We start from the raw sequence: 25,767 nt of genomic DNA on the forward strand, positions 1-25,767 counted from the left end.
GGTGGCTGAGTTGTAGCTGTTTCAGTTGTGGTAGAAGGTGTAGTGGTTGAAGTAGTAGTTGAAGGTGGTTGAGTTGAAACGGTTTTAGTTGGGGTAGGAGGTGTAGTTGTGGAAGTAGTAGTTGAGGGTGGCTGGGTTGAAGCTGTTTTAGTTGGGGTAGAAGGTGTAGTGGTGGAAGTAGTAGTTGAGGGTTGCTGAGTTGAAGCTCTTTCAGTTGGCATAGAAGGTTTAGTGGTGGAGGTGGTAGTTGAAGGTGGCTGAGTTGTAGCTGTTTCAGTTGGGGTAGAAGGTGTAGTGGTGGAAGTAGTAGTTGAGGGTGGCTGGGTTGAAGCTGTTTTAGTTGGGGTAGGAGGTGTAGTTGTGGAAGTAGTAGTTGAAGGTGGCTGAGTTGTAGTTGTTTCAGTTGGGGTAGAAGGTGTAGTGGTGGAAGTAGTAGTTGAAATTGGCTGAGTTGTAGTTGTTTCAGTTGTAGTAGAAGGTGTAGTGGTAGTAATAGTGGTTCTTGGTGTTGTAGTTGGAATTGTGGTAGAAGGAGGTGAGGTTTTTGGACAGACACAACATTTGAATCTAATCTTATAATCAAAACATTGTCCTTGAGGCCCTTGTTGGTCATTGTGGCATATGAGGCCCACATCTTTGTTACAAGTCACAGCTTGTCCAACCTGTGACATGGAAAGTGTTGGGTAAAGAACAGCTTTACATTCGACTTCAGCGGGACGTGAGCAAATGTGGTAACCAGCAGAGATTACTTTGTGGATAGATTCATCTTCTCCACCGTTAAGGCCTGGTGTGGGTTGGCCAAGATTAATCCATTCTGACCATCCACATGTCATATTATGTCCATCAGGGCAAGGTGCAGGTGTAGTTGGGTGAGCAGTAGTTGTTTCAGTTGTGGTAGAAGGTGTAGTGGTTGAAGTTGTAGTTGAAGGTGGTTGAGTTGTACTTGTTTCAGTTGGGGTAGAAGGTTTAGTGGTGGAAGTGGTAGTTGAAGGTGGCTGAGTTGTAGCTGTTTCAGTTGTGGTAGAAGGTGTAGTGGTTGAAGTAGTAGTTGAAGGTGGTTGAGTTGAAACTGTTTTAGTTGGGGTAGAAGGTGTAGTTGTGGAAGTAGTAGTTGAGGGTGGCTGGGTTGAAGCTGTTTTAGTTGGGGTAGGAGGTGTAGTTGTGGAAGTAGTAGTTGAAGGTGGCTGAGTTGTAGTTGTTTCAGTTGGGGTAGAAGGTGTAGTGGTGGAAGTAGTAGTTGAAATTGGCTGAGTTGTAGTTGTTTCAGTTGTAGTAGAAGGTGTAGTGGTAGTAATAGTGGTTCTTGGTGTTGTAGTTGGAATTGTGGTAGAAGGAGGTGAGGTTTTTGGACAGACACAACATTTGAATCTAATCTTATAATCAAAACATTGTCCTTGAGGCCCTTGTTGGTCATTGTGGCATATGAGGCCCACATCTTTGTTACAAGTCACAGCTTGTCCAACCTGTGACATGGAAAGTGTTGGGTAAAGAACAGCTTTACATTCGACTTCAGCGGGACGTGAGCAAATGTGGTAACCAGCAGAGATTACTTTGTGGATAGATTCATCTTCTCCACCGTTAAGGCCTGGTGTGGGTTGGCCAAGATTAATCCATTCTGACCATCCACATGTCATATTATGTCCATCAGGGCAAGGTGCAGGTGTAGTTGGGTGAGCAGTAGTTGTTTCAGTTGTGGTAGAAGGTGTAGTGGTTGAAGTTGTAGTTGAAGGTGGTTGAGTTGTACTTGTTTCAGTTGGGGTAGAAGGTTTAGTGGTGGAAGTGGTAGTTGAAGGTGGCTGAGTTGTAGCTGTTTCAGTTGTGGTAGAAGGTGTAGTGGTTGAAGTAGTAGTTGAAGGTGGTTGAGTTGAAACGGTTTTAGTTGGGGTAGGAGGTGTAGTTGTGGAAGTAGTAGTTGAGGGTGGCTGGGTTGAAGCTGTTTTAGTTGGGGTAGAAGGTGTAGTGGTGGAAGTAGTAGTTGAGGGTTGCTGAGTTGAAGCTCTTTCAGTTGGCATAGAAGGTTTAGTGGTGGAGGTGGTAGTTGAAGGTGGCTGAGTTGTAGCTGTTTCAGTTGTGGTAGAAGGTGTAGTGGTGGAAGTAGTAGTTGAGGGTGGCTGGGTTGAAGCTGTTTTAGTTGGGGTAGGAGGTGTAGTTGTGGAAGTAGTAGTTGAAGGTGGCTGAGTTGTAGTTGTTTCAGTTGGGGTAGAAGGTGTAGTGGTGGAAGTAGTAGTTGAAATTGGCTGAGTTGTAGTTGTTTCAGTTGTAGTAGAAGGTGTAGTGGTAGTAATAGTGGTTCTTGGTGTTGTAGTTGGAATTGTGGTAGAAGGAGGTGAGGTTTTTGGACAGACACAACATTTGAATCTAATCTTATAATCAAAACATTGTCCTTGAGGCCCTTGTTGGTCATTGTGGCATATGAGGCCCACATCTTTGTTACAAGTCACAGCTTGTCCAACCTGTGACATGGAAAGTGTTGGGTAAAGAACAGCTTTACATTCGACTTCAGCGGGACGTGAGCAAATGTGGTAACCAGCAGAGATTACTTTGTGGATAGATTCATCTTCTCCACCGTTAAGGCCTGGTGTGGGTTGGCCAAGATTAATCCATTCTGACCATCCACATGTCATATTATGTCCATCAGGGCAAGGTGCAGGTGTAGTTGGGTGAGCAGTAGTTGTTTCAGTTGTGGTAGAAGGTGTAGTGGTTGAAGTTGTAGTTGAAGGTGGTTGAGTTGTACTTGTTTCAGTTGGGGTAGAAGGTTTAGTGGTGGAAGTGGTAGTTGAAGGTGGCTGAGTTGTAGTTGTTTCAGTTGTGGTAGAAGGTGTAGTGGTTGAAGTTGTAGTTGAAGGTGGTTGAGTTGTACTTGTTTCAGTTGGGGTAGAAGGTTTAGTGGTGGAAGTGGTAGTTGAAGGTGGCTGAGTTGTAGTTGTTTCAGTTGTGGTAGAAGGTGTAGTGGTTGAAGTTGTAGTTGAAGGTGGTTGAGTTGTACTTGTTTCAGTTGGGGTAGAAGGTTTAGTGGTGGAAGTGGTAGTTGAAGGTGGCTGAGTTGTAGCTGTTTCAGTTGTGGTAGAAGGTGTAGTGGTTGAAGTAGTAGTTGAAGGTGGTTGAGTTGAAACGGTTTTAGTTGGGGTAGGAGGTGTAGTTGTGGAAGTAGTAGTTGAGGGTGGCTGGGTTGAAGCTGTTTTAGTTGGGGTAGGAGGTGTAGTTGTGGATGTAATAGTTGAAGGTGGTTGAGTTGTAGCTGTTTCTGTTGTGGAAGAAGGTGTAGTGGTGGAAGTAGTAGTTGAGGGGGGCTGGGTTGAAGCTGTTTTAGTTGGGGTAGGAGGGGTAGTTGTGGATGTAATAGTTGAAGGTGGTTGAGTTGTAGCTGTTTCTGTTGTGGAAGAAGGTGTAGTGGTGGAAGTAGTAGTTGAAGGCGGCTGAGTTTTAGTTTTTTCAGTTGGGATAGAAGGAGTAGTGGTGGAAGTAGCACTTGAAGGAGGCTGAGTTGTAGCTGTTTCAGTTGGGGTAGAAGGGGTAGTGGGGGAAGGAGTAGTTGATGGTGGCTGAGTTGAAGCTGTTTTTGTTGGGGTTGAAGGGGTAGTGGTGGAAGTAGTAGTTGAAGGCGGCTGAGTTTTAGTTTTTTCAGTTGGGATAGAAGGAGTAGTGGTGGAAGTAGCACTTGAAGGAGGCTGAGTTGTAGCTGTTTCAGTTGGGGTAGAAGGGGTAGTGGGGGAAGGAGTAGTTGATGGTGGCTGAGTTGAAGCTGTTTTTGTTGGGGTTGAAGGGGTAGTGGTGGAAGTAGTAGTTGAAGGCGGCTGAGTTTTAGTTTTTTCAGTTGGGATAGAAGGAGTAGTGGTGGAAGTAGCACTTGAAGGAGGCTGAGTTGTAGCTGTTTCAGTTGGGGTAGAAGGGGTAGTGGGGGAAGGAGTAGTTGATGGTGGCTGAGTTGAAGCTGTTTTTGTTGGGGTTGAAGGGGTAGTGGTGGAAGTAGTAGTTGAAGGCGGCTGAGTTTTAGTTTTTTCAGTTGGGATAGAAGGAGTAGTGGTGGAAGTAGCACTTGAAGGAGGCTGAGTTGTAGCTGTTTCAGTTGGGGTAGAAGGGGTAGTGGGGGAAGGAGTAGTTGATGGTGGCTGAGTTGAAGCTGTTTTTGTTGGGGTTGAAGGGGTAGTGGTGGAAGTAGTAGTTGAAGGCGGCTGAGTTTTAGTTTTTTCAGTTGGGATAGAAGGAGTAGTGGTGGAAGTAGCACTTGAAGGAGGCTGAGTTGTAGCTGTTTCAGTTGGGGTAGAAGGGGTAGTGGGGGAAGGAGTAGTTGATGGTGGCTGAGTTGAAGCTGTTTTTGTTGGGGTTGAAGGGGTAGTGGTGGAAGTAGTAGTTGAAGGCGGCTGAGTTTTAGTTTTTTCAGTTGGGATAGAAGGAGTAGTGGTGGAAGTAGCACTTGAAGGAGGCTGAGTTGTAGCTGTTTCAGTTGGGGTAGAAGGGGTAGTGGGGGAAGGAGTAGTTGATGGTGGCTGAGTTGAAGCTGTTTTTGTTGGGGTTGAAGGGGTAGTGGTGGAAGTAGTAGTTGAAGGCGGCTGAGTTTTAGTTTTTTCAGTTGGGATAGAAGGAGTAGTGGTGGAAGTAGCACTTGAAGGAGGCTGAGTTGTAGCTGTTTCAGTTGGGGTAGAAGGGGTAGTGGGGGAAGGAGTAGTTGATGGTGGCTGAGTTGAAGCTGTTTTTGTTGGGGTTGAAGGGGTAGTGGTGGAAGTAGTAGTTGAAGGCGGCTGAGTTTTAGTTTTTTCAGTTGGGATAGAAGGAGTAGTGGTGGAAGTAGCACTTGAAGGAGGCTGAGTTGTAGCTGTTTCAGTTGGGGTAGAAGGGGTAGTGGGGGAAGGAGTAGTTGATGGTGGCTGAGTTGAAGCTGTTTTTGTTGGGGTTGAAGGGGTAGTGGTGGAAGTAGTAGTTGAAGGCGGCTGAGTTTTAGTTTTTTCAGTTGGGATAGAAGGAGTAGTGGTGGAAGTAGCACTTGAAGGAGGCTGAGTTGTAGCTGTTTCAGTTGGGGTAGAAGGGGTAGTGGGGGAAGGAGTAGTTGATGGTGGCTGAGTTGAAGCTGTTTTTGTTGGGGTTGAAGGGGTAGTGGTGGAAGTAGTAGTTGAAGGCGGCTGAGTTTTAGTTTTTTCAGTTGGGATAGAAGGAGTAGTGGTGGAAGTAGCACTTGAAGGAGGCTGAGTTGTAGCTGTTTCAGTTGGGGTAGAAGGGGTAGTGGGGGAAGGAGTAGTTGATGGTGGCTGAGTTGAAGCTGTTTTTGTTGGGGTTGAAGGGGTAGTGGTGGAAGTAGTAGTTGAAGGCGGCTGAGTTTTAGTTTTTTCAGTTGGGATAGAAGGAGTAGTGGTGGAAGTAGCACTTGAAGGAGGCTGAGTTGTAGCTGTTTCAGTTGGGGTAGAAGGGGTAGTGGGGGAAGGAGTAGTTGATGGTGGCTGAGTTGAAGCTGTTTTTGTTGGGGTTGAAGGGGTAGTGGTGGAAGTAGTAGTTGAAGGCGGCTGAGTTTTAGTTTTTTCAGTTGGGATAGAAGGAGTAGTGGTGGAAGTAGCACTTGAAGGAGGCTGAGTTGTAGCTGTTTCAGTTGGGGTAGAAGGGGTAGTGGGGGAAGGAGTAGTTGATGGTGGCTGAGTTGAAGCTGTTTTTGTTGGGGTTGAAGGGGTAGTGGTGGAAGTAGTAGTTGAAGGCGGCTGAGTTTTAGTTTTTTCAGTTGGGATAGAAGGAGTAGTGGTGGAAGTAGCACTTGAAGGAGGCTGAGTTGTAGCTGTTTCAGTTGGGGTAGAAGGGGTAGTGGGGGAAGGAGTAGTTGATGGTGGCTGAGTTGAAGCTGTTTTTGTTGGGGTTGAAGGGGTAGTGGTGGAAGTAGTAGTTGAAGGCGGCTGAGTTTTAGTTTTTTCAGTTGGGATAGAAGGAGTAGTGGTGGAAGTAGCACTTGAAGGAGGCTGAGTTGTAGCTGTTTCAGTTGGGGTAGAAGGGGTAGTGGGGGAAGGAGTAGTTGATGGTGGCTGAGTTGAAGCTGTTTTTGTTGGGGTTGAAGGGGTAGTGGTGGAAGTAGTAGTTGAAGGCGGCTGAGTTTTAGTTTTTTCAGTTGGGATAGAAGGTGTAGTGGTGGAAGTAGCACTTGAAGGTGGCTGAGTTGTAGCTGTTTCAGTTGGGGTAGAAGGTGTAGTGGTGGAAGTAGTAGTTGATGGTGGCTGAGTTGAAGCTGTTTTTGTTGGGGTTGAAGGTGTAGTGGTGAAAGTAGTAGTTGAAGGCGGCTGTGTTGTAGTCGTTTCAGTTGTAGTTGAAGGTACAGTGGTTGAAGTTGTAGTTGAAGGTGGTTGAGTTGTACTTGTTTCAGTCGGAGTAGAAGGTTTAGTGGTGGAAGCGGTAGTAAAAGGTGGCTGAGTTGTAGCTGTTTCAGTTGTGGTAGAAGGTGCAGCTGTGGAAGTAGTAGTATATGGTGGCTGAGTTGAAGCTGTTTTAGTTGGGGTAGTAGTAGTCGAAGGTGGCTGAGTTGTGATAGTAGTACTTATAGGACTCTGTGTCGTGTTGCATTGTGGTGTCTTGCAACACTTTACTTTAATCTCATAATCTAAACATATGGGGGGAATTTGTAAGATGTTCTTACACACAAGTCCTACTTGTTTGTTACATGTTACTGTTTGCTTTAATTGTTGTAATGGAACCCCTGGATAATGTACAGCCTGACACTCAACCACTACTGGATTATCACAAATGTCATATCCTTTCTGGATGATACTTTTGATGCTTTCATTGTCCCCACCTCCAGGGCCATATTGAGGGTAGTCTGAACTTATCCATTTTGACCAGAAGCATATTTCATGGCAAGGTGTTTTGGTAACATGTGTTGTTGTTGTCGGTATTACTGGGGGCTTTGTGGTTGAGCTTGGAGGTATTGACGATGGAGCAGGCTTTGTTGGGCATGCACTATAGTCACAACACATAACTCTGATTTGATAGTTAAAGCACAAGGGCAGTGGCCCTGACTGGTCTTCATTTCTGCATGTCAGTCCCTTAGCTACATTACATTGCACCACTTGTCCCACATTGTCAATAGACACATTCGGGAATTTCTCTGCCCTGCACTGGATCTGGCTTGGCACATCACATATCTTGTGTCCTGCCGCTTTGATGTTTTGGTAAGTTTCATTGTCTCCTCCTGGAGTTCCCAGTGTGGGAAAGCTGGTATCATACCATGGCGACCATTCACAAGGATTGCATGTGACTGGAACAGACACTGTGGACACACAGAATAGAGACATTGGTTATGTGATAAATTTTATCTTACACAGCTGATTAAGTCTTCAGTTTCCAAAAGGAATACCTCCCCAATACCTGGTGTGGTTGATGTAAAAACAAAGGTGGTTGGAGTCTGGCTGGCTGTAGTAGTGGTGGCAGTGGGCATACGTGTTGTTGGTGTTGGTTCTGGGCATGAGTGTGAACTCCTCTCAATGGTACCATTCTTCCCACACACTGCTGTGATGCAGTTACCATGTCCATCTGTTGTGTTATAGATGGTTTCGCCATGGAGATATTTTGTTCCATTATATGTGCAAGTACAGGCTGTAAAAAGAGGAGATGTATTATTGACATATTGACCTAACCTACCCTAGTATGTATTTTTAAAACCCACAATCTCTCCAATTCTTTGCATACCTTGGACATCGTAATGGCATGTGATGGTCATTGAACTGCATGTACTTCAAGAGAAAAAAAACATGATATATATGGTCACTTCTGACTTTCTTTTTCATTTAATTTGAAGCTGCCACAAAGCTACAGTATATTACCTCCTTTGGCACATGCAAGACATGCAAGACCTACCAGGTATGACAGTTTTCAGTTGTTGGCACTTTGTCACCATTATCATAGTGTCGCCCCTCGTTATCGTAGCAGCCACATTGTTCTTTTAAAACACATGTCATTGTATCCTCATCAAAGTAGGGCTGAGCAGGAGGACATTTTGGATAGCAACCTAATTAAAAAACAAAGAGTTGTTCATACACTAGAACATACAGGTTTTTTCAAATGCAAGTGTAACAAATACAGCCAATGTAGAAAAGAAAATTGATGTGTTCAATAGTCAGTCTTGAATTTTCAGTTTAATTTGATTAGTAGATTAGGCCAAGTTATAAAAAAACTTATCTACCTTCTAATGGAGGTATCTGTGTAGAGCAGCTGCCTGAAGGGTTCCTACAGGTTTTCATACAAGGAGATCCACATGGCATGTAGTGCCATTCGCATTCACCAGGGGGATTGTAGTAATCACAGAAGATGGCTGAAAAAAGATAATAAAATGTATTCAGTATTTTCATGTTGTAGACTGTACTATTCAGTGAGTTTACTGATGATTTTAGCTTGTGCTTGTACATAGCCTTATTTTTCCCTTTATACTAGACAGACCTGCTACCTTGTCCATAAACCAGAGCATTTCAATATTGATCTTAATTACCTTGAAAAAGGCCTTTTTTGTAATAACTATTTCCATTTAATTTTCATATGAAATGAGCTCTACCTCAGAGAGGTGGTAACAATGATTCTTAATAGAAGAGAAGTACGCTGGCTATTCAATTTGCAAATGTTATCCCCCAAAGGACTGAATGACGGGATTCCATGGCATGTCATGCTCTAAGAAATCTAGGTACTTTATAGATCTATCTAAGGCACACTTCCACTACCAATAGTTCATATGATTACATATTTTGAATGACTTATGAAAGCTGCAAAGCCTATGTTTTTTTTCAATAGATTTCAAATACAGGAAATAATTTTTTAAGATTTGATTATATATTGTGATGTCTCACTTGTTTTTTGTACATATAGTTTTTCTCTTCCTTATATATATATATATATATATATATACATACAGTATAGATATACATATGCATATGTATATCTATAAATACATATGTATGTCTACAAGGAAGAGAAATATATATATATATATCAACCATTAGTTCCGAACATGTGATTTGATTGGTGGAGAGCTATTCCATGAGTGCTGATATAGAGTACAACAGCAATGGGACTTTAAACTACTTCTATAACTCCACTTTAGAGGTGTTCTATTAACCGTTAATTAGCGTTACATTAATGGTTGTTATCTATCTTAGATAGCAACAAACTTTGCAAAGATGAAAATATTTCTAGAAAATAACATTTGAATTAAATGATATCTGGTTGTCAGAGGAGGATGAAGGAAAGAAGCCTGGATACTTTAGCACACAACTAAGGTGTCTTACCTGTAGACAAAGTACCAAGCTAGCACTGTGCAGGTCAGGAAAATGTTAATGTGTTGCTTAGCAACAGCCCCGTACCAGTCCAGTTGTGGAACTGTCTGTGTTGGTGTAGCCAAATAAATTATTACATAAACAAACAAATCAGAATCTCTTGTTGCTTATTTAACTAATATGGTGCTCGCAGAACTGTTGTATTGTCTTTGATACGAGGCCACAGGCTGAGTACCTATGACCAAATCACAGCTGTGCTGGTATTCAGTATAGAACCACTCCCTCTCATGTGATATTGCTTAAATATATTTATATATACATTTATATACATGTGTGTATATATACTTAAAATTAAGTCCAGGTTGCAATTTTATTTTGCTTAAAGTGGTACTGTCTTTTTAAAGGAACACAGAGCTCAAAATTACACAGTTACACACACCCACACCTATTACAAAGGCAGCCTCAACCAGTGGCCACTGAAAAGCTTTAGGGCACCTCAGTGGTGTGGTAATCACAGAGGAAGAAGCATCCTGTAGTAAGTGATGAAAAGCCAGTTTCTTCAACCTCACACACACTACTGCCCCAGTTTAAAATGAAAATGAGTTGTCCATTTTGCATTCAATTTTATTATCACCATGGGAGTAGTATGCTTTGGAGAAGACTAAAAATTATTTTTAAATATAGTTTTCATTTTCATTTTGTTGCACCTCTACCTTTTTTCCTTGACATTCTTGTCAAGGCAGCTGATTCATAGTGCGAAGACCCTAGTACCAAGAGCACTGCATGACGCCATCCAGGCTTTCATGAATGAAAAATCAAAGTCCTTAGTATTGCTTTAGGACAGAGTTGAGAATAATTTTAACTTTGATTTCAGAGAAACGGGTCAAGAATCTTGACAAGATCTTCAACTGCAGTCTGCAAGATACAGCTGATTTCATTTAAACATTCAGACATCAGACGTAGGCAGCAAATTCATGTGGCATGATCTCCCTTGATGATTAGATGTTTGAACAGGGTACGATATGGAGACTGCAAGAGGCACAAAAAATGTCACATGGCAGGTAGAGACCTCACACATCAAGTTGATCCATATGATGTTCGGCCAACTCCAATTTCTAGTCCTGGGGCAAGATTGAGGCACTGACGTGCACCCTTTGCCCAAGTTGGAGAACCTTGAAGGATCTCTTAAGAAGCTGCGCAAAAGCCTCACTGGCACCACATGCTGAAAACAGTGTCAAAGCATGTTGTATCAGCCATGAATTGCTTTCACTTGAGCAAGTAAGCAGCCTTGACCACAGTTCAGGGTGTCTTAAGGCCCACTCATTACACTGACTGAATGGCAGTGGTGTGTGGACCTGGACAGACATGCTGAAGTTCCCTGACACCATTACATCAACATCACTGCAGCCTAAACAGGTCCTGCTGCCAGAAACTTCAAAGCCAAGCCATGTTTTTATTGGTGAACAATCTGAAGAGGAAAAGTCCTACCGAATATGAGCCTGCAAGAAGGCACACGCCAAGAGGTCGAGAGTAGAGATATGGATGCTTGAAAGTGGGGTGCAGCAGATGAATGCACAGAGCAATTTTTTTGAGATTGTGATGGACAAATAATGACCCCAATTCCTTGAGTATATTGGTTTAGTTTCTCTCCAGATGGGTGCTGGGCAGATGAGAGAAACAAACCAACAAGTAGTGAATCTACCAACAGGCCTATGTGAGTTTGGAAAGAGAAAAGGCATATACATGGGCTGTGGGGCTGTGCTTGTGAGTGCAGCTTAGGTCCAGGCTATTGTTGATTTCCCTTGGGTAAATGCAGGTTTTAATGTTTTTCTTCATTCACCATCGGTCAATCTGTTACAAAAAAAATGTGAAATGGGTGTGGGCTGAGGAGTGTCAGGAGGCTGTAGCTCAGATCAAGGCTATTTTGTTCAGTGGTGCTGAAAGCTCCAGACTTCAGCCTGCCATTTGCACCTGCTGTGGATGCATGTGATGTAGAGATCAAAGTAGTTGTCCTTCAGTCAGGCGAGGCCGGTTACAAGAGACCAGTGCCGTAAGGCTCAACAGATATCAACCAACGAGAGAGGCTTCAGCCTTAGTGTTGAGCATAAAGCATTTTGAGATTCATGTTGCCAGTGTTGACTGGATGGTGATTTACTCAGAAAAGGTGACAGTGACCTTGACCTTTGGCCACCAAGATCAAATCAATTCATCCTTGTCCAAATAAATGTTTGTGCCAAATTTGAAGAAATTCCCTCAAGGTGTTACTGAGATATCATGTTCATGAGAAAAGGACAGATGGAAAGACACAACTTGAAAACATAATGCCTCCGGCCCTGGCTGTCTCCAACATGCAGGCATAAAAGGGAAGAAAAAAAAACAGAAGAAATTCTGATGAGTTGATCTCAATCTCAAGAGGGCAGGTCTTACCTAATATGATGCTGTCCGACGAGATACACAAGAGGGCAGCAAGAGTAGAGATAGGGATGCTTGAGAGAGCTGTGCTGCAGGTGAATGCCCAGAGCAACGTTTTGTTGCCACTGTGATAGACAGTGAATCATGACCCTTATTCCTGAAGTATTTTGGTGTAGTTTCTGCATCTGCACCAAATTCATCAACCTAAATGAAATGAAGCCAACACCCAGCTCCATGTATGGCTGCTGACGTGAGAGGAACACCAACCTGTGAGCCAACCCGACCGAGCGAGCCCAGCCATGCAGTTGATGGGGTGACACCATGGGGAGCATGTGGACGGATGATCAAGCTCATTCAGGCTTAGAATAAGGCCTTCACCCTTTTCTTGATGTGTTGATATCCACAAGTAGATATATGAGATTTTTCAGCCACACTTTTAAGTGTTTGTTTTTACTTTGTTACTAATGTAAAGTGTTTCAGCAACAGTTCGTTGCTGCTCAGCTGTTGATAAAGATTTGAGCACATAAACAGGACTGAACTGAATGTAGTTAGCTGGGGAGGAAGACAGACATGAGGGAGGTGATGGGAGTCAGACTCACAGTGGGCCACAGCCTCCGTGACTGGGCTGATTACCACAACTCAGCGCTATCTTTGTATCGCTACTTTTGGATGCACAAAGATAGAATTACTCATGAAGAAAGATTATTCGGATTCACAGATACTTACCGAATGATTCTGAGTTACTCAGGAACTACTCATTAATGATTCATTATCAGGTCGTTCCTGATTTGTTTCTCATTTGCACAGCTCCATAGTAGCTATCCACATTGTTGTGGAGCATATTGTAAAGGGTTACACCAATAGGTATTTAGCTAAAAAAAAAATAGGGTACTTTTGGTTCACCTTATGCAGTCCTGATGTCTTGAAAATGTAATTTAGATTGTAAGAACTGCATGAACTGTATCCTGACTGAACAAGAAAAGTTTCTTCATGGTTACTTACGGCAGATTTTAGGGGTTCTCCATCGTACACAGACTCCAGCTTGATTACAGGATTCAGCGTAAGCGGCCACAGCAGTGCAGAAGCACTCGCAGTCTCCACCGGTGTCACAAGCACATGAGTCAAACACACATGCTTCATAGAATGGAGAGGGATCCACCTGTGGTGTGTGATGATACAGTAATGAGTCAGGTGTTTATGAACACAAAATGCAGGAAAGGCCCTGCTGCACTTCAACATTTACTGAACTCTGCACAGTTACTTACAATTACTTTCCAAATTAAGATTTTTGGACAGATCATATGAACAATTTATAGAAAATCTAACATTGTTGGAGATTAAACTACTACCTACTACAGTACAGAAAATAGTATGCTTCACCTCAGCTGGGTACAAATATTAAATGGCTACAAAAATGTGTATACATTGGTAATAATTATTAAATAATATACACCGTAATGAATATATAAATATATATGCATCCATGTATGTTGACACCTCATGTAGCATAAAAGGAACCATGTGCACTTGCAACCATGATTCAATGGTTTTAATGGATTCAAAACCATATGATGTCTTCTTAACAAAGTTGACCTTTTGGCCTGAAGGTGCAGGAGGAAAGTTCAGTCTAATGTGGTCTGAAAATTATTTTGATGATGGGAAATATGGCCTTGTGCCACTAGAGGAACATTCAGGAGTTCACCACAATATTGGGATTCATTTGATGACGATAAAAGCGAATTACACTGCAACCTAACCATTTGTTTTTAACTTTTCATGGACAAGATACAGGAGAAAACTTTGACTTGGTGAATGTAAAGGAATAATTAGGATCCGTTCATGGATGTCTGTCCAGCAGTTAACATATCTTGTTCTGAATCTCACCAATATCCTCACCATTAGATCCTGCTGCTTACAGAGTAAAAACAGAATAAAAACTTCAACAACAAACTTGACTTCAACAACAACTTACAATGGAGTGGCAGGCAGAGAAGATGTTGCTCTGTATGATGCTGCACTGTTTCTGGGCCCACGACTGTCTGTATGGGTTGTTAGTGCAGGGGCTGGTGATGCTCTTAGCGTCGGGGCAGGTTGGTAAATCCTTCCAGCTGTTGCCAAACACCAGCGGGCTGACCACTACAGCGTGGCACCTCGTTGTGAAGTCATTATTTGCATTGCCGTCAAAGCTGCCACACAGCCCACAAACATGACCCTGAAAAAGTTGAGCCCATATTATCATGTCATTAACCTTAAACATCAAAACAAAGCTTGTACTTTTTTCACATTAAAACCAAAACCTTACTTCACATATTCCAGAGTTACCTTATATTTCGGGCTGAGCTTGATGAACAAGCTGGTCTTCCTGTCCCACATGAGAATGAGTCCATTGTTGGCTTCAATTACCAGGTAGTTGCCCATAGTGCTGTAAGTGAATGGGACTGTTTCTTCATTTCCACCTGAAAGCAGCTGGTAGCGTCCCTCTGTTAGAACCAGGTGTGCACTCTAGAAAAAAGAGCAGACACTGTGTCAGCAATTTAAACTGAGTCAGACAATATAGTTGTTTTTCTGAAATGGTTTTATATTGACTCTTTACCCCCAGGAAGATCTTGATGGTCTTGGAGCAGGTGGTTCCTGTCGTTCCACACGGAACGTTCTCAGTGATCACTCTGAAGGTTCCATTACTCTGAGCACTGCCACAATAGTCCTGAGAACACACACACACACACACACACACACAGAGAAATATTGGTATTTATATTCAGATTCAGACGACTTTATTACTCCCAAGGAGGGCAATTCCTTTGCAGTTTACCCAGTCCATACACACAACTTACAAAATCCAGAAAAAACCCACAGGAAAATTAGTTAATGTCAGAGGCAACAGGTCAACATACGTGGGTCAATACAAATGAAATAGCTAAAATAGCACATTTTCTTATAATCCATATAGTGAATCAATCAAATTTATACTAGTCTGAAAAGATGAAGTCAGTGAAGCATGGAGCTCAAAGGTCAAAGTGCCTAACAAGCAGCGAGTGAAAAAAGGAAATAATAATCATATTTAATGAACATATATTTGACTTGTTTTGTATATTGAGTCTCTGTCTCTATTTGCAGGCAACCACTCAAGGACATTCAAGGTAGGAAGTGCTGTAGGAAGTGCTTACAGTTTGTGATGTAGGTTTTACTATTTTGAATCTGTGAAGGCTAATTCTTACCTCTTGTGTGAAAGACTTCACTTCACATGATTCTGTTCACCTGCTGCTCCTGTGCACATTCTTACCTGAGTGAGGATGTATTCACAGCTCCCGTCAAAGGTGAAGCGCTTCTGATCAAAAGTCATGTAGTGTCCGGCTCCATAGACGGAGCAGGTACTGTCACACTCATTGGTGGTGCAGCTCCATTTTCTATCTTTACATGTGCTGAGAACAGATAGAGATTAGATGGAATTAGTTTTATAATAAAAGGCTTTTTGTTTGTACATGTCAGTCACAGATGGGACCGTAACCAAAAGAATTAAATGTTCTGCCTGTGATTCACTCACCAGGTGTTGCAGTCCACTCTGGTGGTCTCTCCAGGCTGGTAGGAGATGCCATTGTGAATACAGGGACAGGCCTCTGGATTGATGCAGCCTCCTTTACCATCAGAGACCTTCCCAACTGGACACATACAGCCAGAGGTGCAACCCGTGGTCACCTGAAGAGAAGATCAAATTTATAATCCGCAGTCACAGGTTTCATTTGTGCTCCAGGGAAAATGTTTAACTTTACCTCAGAACTCAGATTATCCGAATGTTTGCACTAGATATAAATATAAAATCTGTTTTTGGATGTAAATTATACTTCGTGTTGGGGAAAAGGTGACTTACACAGGCCATGTCTAATGTGTTGCAGCTCTTCTCACACTCAGTTCCTCTTGCAGCTGGACCATTAGCAGAGCAGTTGAAGAACTCCATAGGAGAAACACAGGCCGCTGAAAAAAGACATGTCTGAAATTACTTTCCTGAATTTCTAAAATTCATCACCAATTTTTTTTTTAATTCCCTAATTTAACAATGTCCATTTTATGCCTTAATTAATGCTGCTTATTTTTATATTATTTTTACATTATTAAGACACAAATCAGTCAGGAGCTCTTTTGCCTTTTCTATCAATTTTTCTCCACTTTCTGTTGCTGGGCCATATTCCAGTTTCCTGTTTACTGTATACTGTGGTAAACATCGCCCCCTGGTGGCTGAAAACACCACAGCTTTTGGAGCGTGATGGTCTCGAATTCTAAAACAAAACCATAAAACTGTTTGGTGCACACTGATTTAACCTCTGTGTAACAGAGAACGCTCAGCTTTATAGTTTCTGGTTCAACCAAACGCCACCTTGTTTGTACAGCCTTGCACACTACGCATATCGAAATCACAGAAGGTTACAGAATGATTTCCTCTTGTATCACCAGCTTATCAAATACTTACATTACAGAAGTTAGAGAAAACATGGAGAAAATGTAGTTGCTTCTGATCATGTGCCAGAGTCTTTAAACTACATAATGTTAAATTATTGTATTTGTTCTGCAAATTGAATATAAAGAAATTCCTGTCAGTCTGTCATGGCCAGACATGTAGTATAATTCTGTTATGAGTATTATTACATACTCTTTCCTAGTCCACAGATCATGGACACCATTTTTCAGTAGCTAATGGTACTATCAGGAAGTAATGTAGCACTCACTTTTAGGCTGCTACTTCTGTATCATGTAACTTACTTGGTTGCTCACTAAACTGTCCAATGCAGACCAGTTTGCCCTCTTTGCAGGTGCTAGAGGAGAAATACAAAAAGACATTAATACACATATATAACCTTGCAGCACATTGTTTAAGCGTGTAACAAATAGTCAGAAATTTGAATTATGGTATGTTGAGAAACACACAAAATGCTTTTTCATGTATAAGTCAAACTCTAATGATATTCATGAATCTACTTCACATTTTAGTGCTTAAAACCATTTGGGACTAGAGCTGTAAGACTATGATTTGATGGATAATGTACACTCATTTGAACCTATCAAATCACATACAAATCACATGCAATATACAGTATAATTTTCATACCACATGATCCCATCCTTGTTGACAACCTGCCCAGGAGGCACCACAGAGCCTTTGTCATAACAGGGACAGGCCTTAGCAGGGACACAGCTCCCAGAGTCATCCAGGTAGGTTCCCTCTGCACAGACGCAGCCGTCAATTGGTGGGAAGGAGAAGTGGCAGCTGAGATCTGTGGTGCCGAGGCAGCGACAGGTACGACCGCTGGATGTGATGTTGTAGGAGTAGACCATGCTCCTTGGGCAGGAGGTGGCATATTTCCCTGAGGAGGTCAGAGCACAGAATCAGTGAAAAACAAGCACAGTGATACTATGTGCACAACAAGCTCCTGTATAGCGTTCCTCACTGCTCACCACAGATGGTCTTCCTCCAGTTGCTGATCTGGATTCCTGCAGCTGCACAGGCATGGACGTATGAGGAGACTGCGGCGCACATGCAGTCTTCACTTTTCTCACAGTTACAGCTGTCATACATGCAGTTCTATGAGGGAGACATAACAAAGAATCAGCAGTGTGAGGTCATATCACAGGTCTGGAGACAGACATATGTCAAAGCTGCAGCTGTGAGACTTACCTCTCTGTAAGAGTCAGGACTGATCTCTGAGTGACAGGGGGCAAACACTCCTTGGGGATCACTTAGCATGGAGCACCAGTGCATGGCGTACTTCTCTGTGGGTGACACACAAACGTCAGTCATCCTGATGAGCCCACAGTGATAACAGAGAACCTAAATGAGTCATAACTACCATTGTCCAGACTGAGGCTGCAGGGATTCTCAAAGTTGCTCTTAACATCTGCGCAACCACCATGTGTCTTCCAGCTGTTGACAAAACCAGCTGCTGTGGCATCTCGAACACCGCTGAGCTTAAGGAAGTCATCAGCCTGGTTACTGTTGAAGTTCCCACACAGGCCTGCAGGCAGACACCATCATGTTAATGACAATAATATAATAATAACAATATAATGAATCATCTCTACACAGATCATTTTCGTGTACATACCACAAGTCTTGTCCTTGTAGTCACTGGTCATTCTGATGTAGAGCTGCATGACTGGCTGCAGCTGCACCTCCAGCAGAACACCAACTGATGTCTGGACCAGCAGGTAGAAAGAAGATGCTCTGAAGGTGGAAATCCCAGCTGCAGGTTAAGACAAAGTTCTTTTATTACACTGCTGGAGGGGACGAGACAGGAGGAAACACTATTTGTCTGCCAATCTGGCCAGTGAATCAAACAATTAAAACATTTTAAATCTGAAATCTCTCATTATTTGCCTGTTGTCATTCCGTCTCAGCCAGAGACAAATGAAAATTCTGGATTTGCAGTAAATCTAGTGTCATTGTTGGGGAGGATTGTGTGGAAACAGCCTCTGGAATCAGATACTGCTTATACTGTTGATTTAAATGCCTGAAAATATGAACATGGCCTTTTTTTAATTAACTTTATTTGATTTTTTTCCATATATATGACAGTCCTTGACACTGAGCTGTGGAGCTAAGACTGTGACCAAACATGGACACATGATGTCGCCAGTGACAGCTTTTCATCCATCAGTAATGAGGTTCACCAGGAGAGTGTAACACAAGACACACACTACACACTACTAATGTCATAATTAGGAACTGAGAACTACAATGAAGTATTTATCATTCAGCTAAACTGTTTGTGGTATACAGTACATTAAATAGGAAAACATACTGTAGCTTATAGTGTATATAACATAGTGTATTTTTTTTTACATGTAAGATGTAAGGCAGAGGAAGAGTGCAGTGTTTCTTACCAGCAGAAAATGGTAACTGAGCGTAGATGCCATTCACAAAAACTTTGCCATCGGGCTGGATGGTGATCACCTGCATATGAAAGGACACAAGGTGATGTTGAAATCTTGTAACTGTGTGGACACAATATTCACAGTGATGGGTTTATATAACTCAGTCTAGTTCCAAGTCTGTAAGATTATTTTAACAGCATACTGAAATGAATATGGAAACCAATGATGATCAGAAATGTTAACAAGCAAAACAATAAAATGGTGAACTAAGGTTGTTTTCCTACAGTAATACAAATAATACTGAATAGATATGGAAGGAAAAAGATTATTATCTTCACAGATTATCTTCTAAAAATGATAAAGATATAATTAAAGTTTGTGTGTGTGTGTGTGTGTGTGTGTGTGTGTGTGTGTGTGTGTGTGTGTGTGTGTGTGTGTGTGTGTGTCATACTCACATTTGCCCCTCCAGACAGACCTAAGGTAACAGACTTGAGGCAAGTCTCACTCTCGGTCAGTCCACACTGCACCAGTTCTCCCTGGATCACAAACCTGGTTCCACTGCAGTCCTGAACACACAGACACAAAACTATTCAACTACTGTTGAACTGAAACAACTTGGCTGCAGAGCGCAGTGCATGGGGAACAATACCAGTAAAAGACAGCAACAGTGGATGTAATACCTGTGGACACTAAAGGTTCAATCAATATTTCAATGTGGAAGTGATACAATTTTCCAATCCGTTTGCCTCTTGTGATGAACTGATTTAATATATGGTGGTGCAGAGATGACACACATCCCTCTGCTCTCTTGTTTTTATTAATTACAACTCTAATCACAACCTTCTATCTACTATAGCTGTAATTGGTTCGGGCTTGTGTAGCTGTGTTGTGCATTTGTTACCACAGCATGTGCGTGTGGTATAACAGCAGTGATGTATACACTACCTTGGCCAGAATGTAGGAGCAGTCCCCATGAAAGGTGTAGGCCTTTCCATCGAAGGTGTTGACGTGAGCTCCTCCCTCTACAGAGCAGATTCCTGGACAGTTCTCCTCCGCACATTTCCACTGACCGCTCTCACACACACTGTCAGTACACACAGTTTCATCTTAATTGCCAGTGGAAAGTTGATTAATGAATTTGCAACCCTCTCCAAACCATTCTGGGTCCTACAAACCCATTTCCCATAATGTCTACTGAATTACTGACTGTATCGTACCATTTTTTGCAGTTACTGGTGTATGATTCTCCATGTCCATAGATCTTGCTGTTGTAGCTGCAGGAGCACTGGCTCAGTGGAACACAACCTTTTCCATTTAAATCATCCAACACCGTGCCTGAAAGAGATCAAAGTAATATGTTATCGAAACACCTTGTGTGTGTGCGTGTGCGCCACTGTTTGCACGTATGTGAATGTCACTCTGCTGTACCTGCAGGGCAGAAGCATCCGTCGATACAGTGGTTGTCACAGGTGCGGCTGGCCTCTGGGTTGGAACAGGTATCAGCACAGGGACTTCCACACTCTCTGTACTCCATTTTGTCAGGACACGACTTCCCTGTGAAAACACATTCAATTCAAACACGAACAATTCTTTCTTACCACTTCACTTACATAACTTCTCAGATAACATTTATTCACACAGACTATATAACTGTAGCCTGGTTCCCATCTGTGAACCGCCTGTCCTCAGCTCTACTGTATCCTCTACTGCTGCAGAACTCATGTTATGGATGACATGTTCATCATGTTTTATGAATCAACTTAGCAATGAAGCAATTAAGTATTTTTTCAGGAGCACAGTCAAGTTCCTCTTCAGACATGTTTTAAACTATGTAAAAAAAAATGTTTAACATGGTTTTCACACATAAAAATGATCAGAACAAATATCAGAACGGTTAGCGTAGTTAGCATCTTTTATTTGTTTATGTTGTTTGTTAGCTTGTAACTGGCAGTGGCTGACACAGTGTTAGCGGTTGTGCTAATGCTAACTCTCTCTCTCTGTACTGACAAGGTTCCAGGTTTATTTAGCCCCGCCCCCAATCCCCACAAATTAACAGGATTGGTTCCTTAGGTTTGTGACGTATGAAACCCTGGCTGTCTGAATCTGTCAGTTTTTATGAGACTGTCATTGGTTCACTGCAGTGCAAAGTGGAAACACTCAGTCATGGTGTTGACTGATTATTTCACTCATCATATGTCTTGTGTTATATAAAAAAACATATGGATGTTAACAAGTTTAAACACTTGATTTTCATCTTTAAGTTACAAGAAGCACATCCCATTAGTCACGTTATATTTTATGGATACAGCCTGGTGTTGCCCATGTCTTTGCCTGTTCTTGGTTAGGGAAACAATTGAAAAAAGTTGGTCAATTGCTATTAACAGTTAAAACACAACTCTAAACCCTAAACTCTAAGTCAAGGTTCAGGATCCCTTTAGTGAATTAACCCTTTGACTCCCCATTCACCTTTAAATATAGAAAAAAATATCCAAATTGCACAATGCTATAAAATGCTCACAATATTTGATATCTACTTGCTTAAAATGTGATATGTGACTGAAATATTAAAATCCAAGATGCAACATTTTTGAGGGTGCAACATTCTGGCTGTGTCCTTTTGATATTGACCAACAGTCTTAATTAACTTGCTTAACTATGCTTACTGCACAAACCTCGCTACTGACTGACAGTGATGTCAGAGTGCTTGAAATGACTCTTTATGATGGCTGAAACAGTTTCACCTTTTTTGTCACATTTGTCTAGATTGGTCTCTTCTTGGATTTATTTGACTTATGCTACAGTCTTTTGAGGCAATGAACCAATATTTAAACAGCAGTGTCTAATGAATGTACTCACAGCAGAGCATTTTGGTCCTCCAGTTGTTGGGTTTGCCACCAGCATGGACACACTGTCTGGAGAACTCAGACACAGTGTTGCACAGGCAGAAGGGGTCTGCGCGTGTTTCTCCCCCGTTGCCACAGTGACAGAGGTCAGCAATACAGGCAGCGGTGAAGGCGCTGATGTCCAGCAGATTGTGACAGGTGTTGAAGGCTGGCCCTGTGAGGATCTGCTCACACAGAGGTTTCTGTAGGACAGATGGACGGACAGAGACAGGAGAGAGAGCAAATTGATTTGGCAGGCAAAGCAAAGACAGTGCAACATTAAACATTTCTGCATCAAAGGTGCACTAAGATTAGTGTTTTATCTATAGGGGGCTGTAGCTCTGTAACCAGATTAGCTGTGATTTAAGGTTTAGGACTGGTTTAAACCTCTGTTGTCTGGGTCAAAGTAAACTATACCAGTGGTTTAGTCTCAACCCACTCGCTGTGACCAACAGAACTTCCTAAACTCCTGTAGAGGTCACTGCATCTGAGGTTTAACTTAAACCTACAATGGAAATGGTTTATCTTAGGTTCAGTATAAAGACAGATTTACACAGTTAAAATCATTAATTTCTAAAATTTAATTTATTACCATATATGTTATTTTGAAGGCAACACTATACTTAAATGTCAAGTGTATGTTATTGTGTAATTAATGTTACTGATCACTGGTCACTGATAATCTGACAAACAGCAACCAGTTGTTAATGCATGGCCACAAGTCCTGTGCCTGCAAGAACAACATGTGGTCAGTTAACCACTAATGTTTAAGTCATAGACACAATGTTTGGTCACTGCAGCTTTAGTGTAAGTTAATACTGTATTCATTATTGATTATTGATACCACAGTAGACTGAAAATAAATGTGGGAAAATGTGCTTCAATACAATGTACATTTGACTGAAATGATTAAGACAATATTAGTAATGGTGGTGGTCAACTATCACATGTGCAAGTAGATGAATAGTCAAGTGGTCAACCTGTATTACTTATTAATGTTGTATCGATTCAACAAATCATTATGAAAGGTGACAATTTTGATAATCACTCATGCATCGTCCATGGTGTAACCCCACACAGATAAAATGCTGATAGGAATGATACTTGATGCAGTGCAATCTGGGAAGCATTTGCACATTTAAAATGTGGTAAAAGTAATTAAAGGTTCCCTGTGGAGTTTTAGACGATAGACGATTTAGATGTAGGTGAAACACCATCTATAATAATATGGCACCATTGGTAGAATGGTGTCACATTATTCTACTGATAAACAGGTGATGCTAACATGGCTGCTGAAATGCACCCACAAATGCAAAGAAGAATAATTCAAAATACTTAAAATACTTTAAAAAAATTTATGTTATGTTATGTTTTGTATTTGCGCTGGTTTGAGTCGAAGGGGACACATGACAGTATTCAGACATAACAAAGCAGGCTTTCATTATTCATGTTTTTTGGTTATAGACTCTTTATGTTGGCACTATGTTTGTCAGTCTTCTTCACTTCTCACCACTCTAATATGGAGGAAAAGCTGCTACTGGAACATGGTTTTGCTAAAACCAGTAGCAATCCCAGCTCAGCATATTAATCAAAGAGCAGTGATGAAGCCACTGCAGTGACACCACGAGATGTGAAAATAATGTACATGCAAAACAAATAAGGTGCTGGCCATGGTATACTAGTGATGCTGTATTGTGGAAAACGATTTTTTTCCATACAACTGGGTGAAGCCTCACCATGTCATTGCAGCTTTGTACTGATTCCAGTGTGTAGTCGGAGCAGCTTTCAGTGGGACCATCCATTTTCCAGAAGCTGGCGAAATCCATGGGGGAAAGTTTCACACCTGTTTGGACAATATCAAAGAATCAGCTCACTTCTCTGGCCACGCCCACACTGACGAACCCGTTGAAGTGAATGAAAGTGTACCATGACTGTAGAACTCGTTGTGCAGCTGGATCCCATTAAAGTCTCCACAGAGACCACAGGTTTGGTTCCTGTACTTTGAGTCTAGCTCCACCTGAGAGGACAAAAGCACACACACGTATAAAAATAAAATATACACATATATATATATATATATATATATATATACATACATACATATGTACACATAGCCATATGATCCTACCAGAAAAGAGTCCTCCTCGTTCCAGATAGCAACCAGTCCCAGGTTTGCTTTGATTTTGATGTAGGTAGGAGTTTTCTCGATGAACACTCCTGCTCGACTGAACGGTAAAGCAGCTCTGGAAAAAAAAACACACACGTCCCGTTATTTTGGCCATTATGTGTTTTCTAGCTTTTGCTCCTGCAGCCAACGTGAGGTTGTGAATGGAGCTGTCAGTTTTATCTAACCATGTCAGAGGAGAAATTCACTTCTGTGTCTGATGTCTTTAGCTTGTGACTATGTTGTTCTACTGATGATCATTTCAGACAAGTGTTTTCGGAAGGACACAAAGACAAATCTCAAGATCAGGTTCCATAAAACATCACAAAACATAAAGCAAAGATTTTCCTCTGTTCAATTCAATTATAACGCACATGATCTCAAGGCACTTTATGGGGTAAGATCAAGACCTTAGAATATTATAGAGAGAAACCCAACAGTTCTCATAAAGAGCGGCACTTGGTGACAGGGGGAGGAAAAACTCCCTTTTTAACAGGAAGAAACCTCCAACAGAACCAGACTCAGGGTGCCTCGACCGGTTGGGTTAAAGATTTCTTTTCCAACATTAATTTACATAACTAACCACAGTACTGAGAAACACCACAAACAGATTAGTGTTGTTTTTTTCCTCCGTTGTTAAGGGTGTGATATATTATTGCATGTGCTTAAATATGTACTATCCAGTGTGAAGCAATAGCTTTTACATTAAGAATGCAAGGGGTTTAGAGTTTTCAACTTACAAGTTGCCATCAATGACCACTGAGCCCTTGGACAGCTCCACCACTGAACCCTCCAGCTTCATGATGATGTTTTTGATGGTGGGATGACTGTCAGCCTCGTGTCTCCTTATCTGGATGTTGAAGTCATTGTAAGTGCTCCTGCATGAGGAAGCCAGGACATAGTTGCAGGTGGAGTGCAACTGGTAGACATCCCCATCAAAGGTCTTGAAGTGGAAGTTACCCCATGTACTGCAAACCTGGCCATTGTGGATGGGATTCACTCCTACAGGGACAAATCAGGACGTTATACCACAAAGGAGACCAATGTTTTACACAGGTATTTACTCACATGAATGAATGCTAACATAAAAAAAATTGTTTACAATCACTACCAACAACCAACAAGCTCACCTGTTATTTTCCCAGGAATCTGAGACATGGAGTTCACAGCATACTTTGCCTCTGTTGAGAGAAAGAAGAATAATTTGTCATGAAATCAATAATCACATCTCAAAATACATTAAAACAGAATAAGGATGAACTTTTTTCTGCAGCACATGACTGTCCTGTTTGTTATATGTGTCAGGCTGCCTACTATAATGAGTATAATGTATGTACCGCTCTGCCAAGCCGCTACGATGGCAGACAGGGTCAGCCATAGCAGCCACTTGTTTGCCATAGCCATTTGCTTCTCCACAGGAACAATGAGGAAGATGGGAGGGAGGCCCAATTCTTTATACTAAGGGGCAAGTCTTAGTGTGGCAGGTGAGGGAGTGGCATTCCCATAGATTCACGTGATTCATGACTGCTGCTCCTGCCCTATGTCTCATGTGTTTCCATGGTTCACTCTGCTTCATACACCTGATGTGAAGGATGAGGGTACTGAGCAAAAAGATGTTCACTTCATATCTATGATGCAGATAAACTGGTATGAATGTGGAATCAATGTCCACAATGATTTACAAACCAACATGGTGTTTTGTTTTGTTTTAGTCCGTCTGACGTGTTCTGGATCATACAGATTCATTACTTTCTTGATGAATACAACACACAGGAATGATGCACAGGAATGACGTAGAAACATGGTCACTCACAAAATAGATCTTTGAGATTACATTTGTTTTTACTTCACTACATAATAAAAAAGAAAATTACTACTTTAACTAAATTGCAGTTTCAAAGACTTCCTTTCCGAAAGATAGCAAACAGAGGGCTTAATGACTGTTTTATATTCTAAAACATAGTGTTAGATGTTTTACGTTCAATGGTGTGTCCAAAGACTTTATTTAACTTATTTACTAATTTATTTAACTTTGTTGTATGTTTTATATATTTATATTATATTTCTTTAACAGTACTCTTTTTGTCATAGGACCAATAGGGCGCCATCACATCCAAAAAGTGAATCAGTTCCACCAAAAAAGTTGTGCACTAACCAGGACTTACAAGATAAAACATTAGTGGAGAAGCTTCTCTGTCACGGAGCATGGGATCTTGTC

At 41.7% G+C, this 25,767-nt stretch overlaps 2 protein-coding genes across 2 annotated transcripts; both read right to left on the reverse strand.

The window, feature by feature from the left end:
* Positions 1–3,306: 3,306 nt before the first annotated feature.
* On the reverse strand, positions 3,307–7,430 carry LOC111219409 (mucin-2-like). The gene is made up of 5 exons (XM_022742078.1): positions 7,322–7,430; positions 7,044–7,234; positions 6,864–6,924; positions 3,470–6,136; positions 3,307–3,416 (listed from the first exon to the last, which is right to left on the reverse strand). Exons 1-5 carry the CDS (start codon positions 7,428–7,430, stop codon positions 3,307–3,309), a joined length of 3,138 nt encoding a protein of 1,045 aa, XP_022597799.1.
* A 387-nt stretch (positions 7,431–7,817) lies between these two features.
* On the reverse strand, positions 7,818–24,947 carry LOC111219416 (mucin-5B-like). Its single transcript, XM_022742091.1, has 27 exons — positions 24,887–24,947; positions 24,680–24,730; positions 24,290–24,551; positions 23,514–23,628; positions 23,312–23,402; positions 23,122–23,228; positions 21,360–21,588; positions 19,932–20,057; positions 19,721–19,838; positions 19,449–19,587; positions 18,959–19,069; positions 18,513–18,582; positions 17,735–17,872; positions 17,480–17,644; positions 17,308–17,402; positions 17,088–17,214; positions 16,741–16,996; positions 16,395–16,447; positions 15,508–15,611; positions 15,184–15,335; positions 14,923–15,061; positions 14,233–14,343; positions 13,962–14,141; positions 13,612–13,851; positions 12,642–12,798; positions 8,147–8,275; positions 7,818–7,972 (listed from the first exon to the last, which is right to left on the reverse strand). Exons 1-27 carry the CDS (start codon positions 24,945–24,947, stop codon positions 7,818–7,820), a joined length of 3,681 nt encoding a protein of 1,226 aa, XP_022597812.1.
* Between the last annotated feature and the right edge of the window lie 820 nt (positions 24,948–25,767).

This window comes from Seriola dumerili, unplaced genomic scaffold (assembly GCF_002260705.1).
Source record: "Seriola dumerili isolate Sdu_G_001 unplaced genomic scaffold, Sdu_1.0 BDQW01000003.1, whole genome shotgun sequence".
NCBI lineage: Eukaryota > Metazoa > Chordata > Actinopteri > Carangiformes > Carangidae > Seriola > Seriola dumerili.